General features: G+C 35.6%; 2 protein-coding genes across 2 annotated transcripts; both read right to left on the bottom strand.

Annotated features, from left to right (window-relative positions):
- Nucleotides 1-945: 945 nt before the first annotated feature.
- LOC138906264 (uncharacterized) lies at nucleotides 946-1,512 on the bottom strand. Its single transcript, XM_070194796.1, has one exon. It carries the CDS (start codon nucleotides 1,510-1,512, stop codon nucleotides 946-948), a length of 567 nt encoding a protein of 188 aa, XP_070050897.1.
- Nucleotides 1,513-1,662: 150 nt separating this feature from the next.
- On the bottom strand, nucleotides 1,663-2,341 carry LOC138906263 (uncharacterized). The gene is made up of 2 exons (XM_070194795.1): nucleotides 1,748-2,341; nucleotides 1,663-1,701 (listed from the first exon to the last, which is right to left on the bottom strand). The coding sequence occupies exons 1-2, from the start codon at nucleotides 2,339-2,341 to the stop codon at nucleotides 1,663-1,665; spliced, it is 633 nt and encodes a 210-aa protein (XP_070050896.1).
- Between the last annotated feature and the right edge of the window lie 1,488 nt (nucleotides 2,342-3,829).

Below are 3,829 nucleotides of genomic sequence, written 5' to 3'. Positions count from 1 at the left end.
CTAATGCCTTGGTTTTAACTAAGTTTATACTTAGTTTTAGCTAGGTTTATTATATAATATTTCATTTGAGTTTATGTTTTACTCTTTGACTTGTATTTCAAAAATGCTTTAGTATTTCGTGATTTTGGTATAGACACGAATTTTATAAAAGAAGGCCCTTTTATAAACGACACTAATGAAGAAGACGTCTCAACTTCATATTGGTGTAAGTATATGAAAGAAGTAGGAAAATACATGTTTCGAAGAGATTTCTGAATAATTTGAGGAAGTTTCATATTTTGAACTTTCAAATTATATAATACTTTACATGTATTCAAGTAACTTTTTGTACAACATCTACAACTCTTTCATAACTGTTTTCCTTATAACAGATTTCATAAAATTCTAGGGTATATTTTGCAACCCATGACTAATCATTGCCCTTAACCTAAGTACTCGTAGGATCTTGTAATTTACATTCGTGAGTTTACACTTTATCAAAGCTTATTACAAAGGTTTTTGAATCAGGCTTGTTTTTTGACTCTTGATTTTTGATTTTTGGGTTGATCGAGGCTTGACTTGAATTCTGACTCTTTTAATCTTCTTTAGTCTTCTTTGACTTTCAGTCTTCTTTGCCTTCCATAGTCCCCCAAGTGATAGAGCTTTGAAGTATAAAATCTCGAGCACTTGATTATTCCTTTCATGTGGTCCATTTTTTGAAAAGAAAAATACATACGAGACTCGGAGGTATATTTTTAGATGATGACTGCTTAACCCTTTTTATTTCCATCAGAAAGGTTGTAACCCATACTAGGAATAATTTTGTATCCCTCGTGTCTTTCAGGTCTAATATCATCATTTGGTGTGAGTTAGCTTTTTGCCTATCATCTAAAATTGTTAGTATAATTTGACTGAACAAAATAAAATCGTAGTTAAGTGATACCTGACCATGTGTATTTCCCTTGCTTAGAAATAATATTTCTTCAAATAAACAACATTCAAATTCGAAAGTAACACCTTGCCGTCTATGGTTTCTAATTCATAAGCACCTTTCCCAGCGATACCTCGAGCTTTATAAGGACCTTCCCAATTTGGGTTCAACTTTCCTGCTTCAGCTGTTTTTGTTGATTGAAAACCCTTTTTGAGAACGAAGTCCCCAATCTTGAAGTATCTGAGATGAGCCTTCCTGTTGTAGTATCGTTCAATGGTTTGCTTATGTGCTTCCATCCTTATTAGAGCGGCTTCTCTTCGTTGCTCGAGTAAATCCAAGTTCTTTCTTAACTCTTCATCATTTGATTCTTCTGTTGCTTGTGTGAATCTCGTACTTGGCTCTCCTATTTCAACTGGGATTAAGGCTTCTGAACCATAAACAAGTAAAAATGGTGTTTCTCCCGTGCATGCCTTTGCTGTTATTCGATAAGCCCATAATACTCTTGGTAACACCTCGAGCCAATTGCCTTTTGATTCTTCTAATCTTTTCTTCAAATTATTAATAATAATCTTGTTTGTTGACTCAGCTTGTCCATCTACCATGGGATGATAAGGTGAGGAAGTTATTCGTTTGATTTGCCAACTTTGAAAAAATTCTGTGACTTTCGAGCCTATAAACTGTGGGCCATTTATCACTAACGATTTCTTTTGGCACTCCGAATCGGCATATAACATTCTGCCAAATAAAATCCATTACTTTCTTTTCTCGTACCTGTTTGAAAGCTCCTGCCTCTACCCATTTGGAAATATAATCCGTTAATACTAACAAATATCGTACCTTTCCTTTAGCTTGTGGAAAAGGACCCACTATATCCATTCCCCACTTCATGAATGGCCGGGAAATAACCGTGTGTAATAATTCTGCTGGGCGATGCATATTATTGCCATATCGTTGGCATCTATCACACTTTTCTATAAAACTTTCTGCATCTTCCTCCATTTTAGGCCAGTAGTATCCTGCTCTAATTAGAGTTTTTACCAAAGATCTACCTTCTGCGTAATTTCCACAATGCCCCTCATGCACTTCTTTCATCATATATTCTGTTTGAGCAGGTCCAAGGCATCTTGCTAAAGGTCTACCAAATATTTTTCGATATAGATTTCCTCGAATTAAATAGTAACGAGCAGCTTTTCGTCGAAGCGACTGAGACTCTTTTTTGCCTTCAGTTACGGTTCCATACTTAACAAGCTCGTTTCTCCAATCCCAGGTCAGATTATTGAAACTTACCTCGTTTTTATCCTGGTCCAATGCTGAATGAAATAAATGTATTACGATAGCATTTTCTGCACTTGTTATTTCCGCAACTGATGCAAGATTAGCTAGTGCATCTGCTTCAGTATTTTCTTCCCTGGGTATTTGCACATCTTCCATGATTGGAATTGACTTATCAATTCTCGTGTCTTTTCCAAATATTATTGCATTCGTGCCTCTCTATCTATGTAAGTCCCCTGCATCTGATTGACTACCATCCGAGAATCACTTTAAATCACGATTTGCTCTATGGAGAGTTCTCGTGCCAGTTCTAACCCTGCAATTACAGCTTCGTACTCTGCTTCATTGTTAGTAATAGGGTAGCATTTAATTGCTTGTCTTATATTTTCTCCCGAAGGTGGAATTAAAACAATACCCAAACCTGCTCCTTTAATATTTGAGGAGCCATCAGTAAATAGAGTCCACGTACCTGGATTAGATCCGGTGAATATTTGTAATTCCTTTTCTACTTCAGAAACTATTTTTGTGCTAAAATCTGCTAAAACTTGTGATTTTATTGTAGTTCTAGGTTGGTACATGATATCATACTCACTGAGTTCTATTACCCACTTGGTTAATCTACCTGAAAATTCTTGTTTACGCAAAATATTCCTTAAAGGATATGTAGTTATTACGGAAATAGGGTGACATTGAAAGTAAGGTCTCAACTTTCTAGATGCCATAACTAATGCTAAATCAAGTTTTTCTAAATGAGGATATCTAGTCTCAGCATCCAACAAAGATTTACTGACATAATAAATTGGAAATTGTTTACCTTTGTCTTCTCGTATCAAAATTGCACTTACAGCCATTTCTGAAACTGCTAGATAAACGAACAACCTCTCACCATCTTTTGGTTTAGCTAGCAAAGAAGGATTTGATAAGTATGCCTTCAAAATTTTGAGGGCTTGTTGGCATTCTTCAGTCCACTCGAACTGATTTTGCTTTTTTAGCACTGAAAAGAATTTGAAACTTTCTCCGAAGACTTAGAAATAAATCTTCCCAGAGCTGCTATCCTTCCTGTCAATCTTTGTACCTCTTTTTTGCTCGTGAGTATATCAGGAATTTATTTAATAGCTTTGATCTGTGCAGGGTTTACTTCAATACCTCTACTAGATACAAGAAAACCTAAGAACTTACCTGAAGCTACACCGAAGGCACATTTTTCTGGGTTCAATTTCATATTATAGTTGCAGATGATCTCGAAGGTATTTGAAAGATTTTGAAAATGATCTTCCGCTCGTGTAGATTTGACTAGCATATCATCAATATATACTTCCATACTCTTTCTCAGGTGTTCTTGAAACATCTTGGTCACCAACCTTTGATATGTGGCTCCAGCGTTTTTCAAATCAAAAGGCATGACTTTGTAACAATAAGTCCCCCTGTCCATAATAAATGAAGTTTTTTCTTCATCTAAAGGGTCCATTTTTATTTGATTATAACCTGAATACGCATCTAAAAAACTGAATAGCTCACGATCTCATCATGAATCACTTGATTTTTGAATGAACCTTGCTTCCTCTTCTTTTGCTTGACAGGTACGTATGATGGATCTTCATTCAATTTATGAGTCATCACCTCCGGAGGTATACCTATCATATCCGA

This window comes from Nicotiana tomentosiformis, chromosome 2 (genome assembly GCF_000390325.3).
Source record: "Nicotiana tomentosiformis chromosome 2, ASM39032v3, whole genome shotgun sequence".
Lineage (NCBI taxonomy): Eukaryota > Viridiplantae > Streptophyta > Magnoliopsida > Solanales > Solanaceae > Nicotiana > Nicotiana tomentosiformis.
Note: the sequence above shows the minus strand (reverse complement) of the source record. Positions and strands in the feature narration are given on the sequence as shown.

Excerpts from the sequence above, each read along its gene's own strand:
- LOC138906263 (XM_070194795.1), bottom strand. The coding sequence starts at position 2,341 with ATGGAAGATGTGCAAATACCCAGGGAAGAAAATACTGAAGCAGATGCA. Across the intron at positions 1,702-1,747 it reads TTCCACAAGCTAAAGGAAAG|AGGCAGGAGCTTTCAAACAG; the intron begins GTACGATATTTG and ends CCAAATGGGTAG.
- LOC138906264 (XM_070194796.1), bottom strand. The coding sequence starts at position 1,512 with ATGGTAGATGGACAAGCTGAGTCAACAAACAAGATTATTATTAATAAT.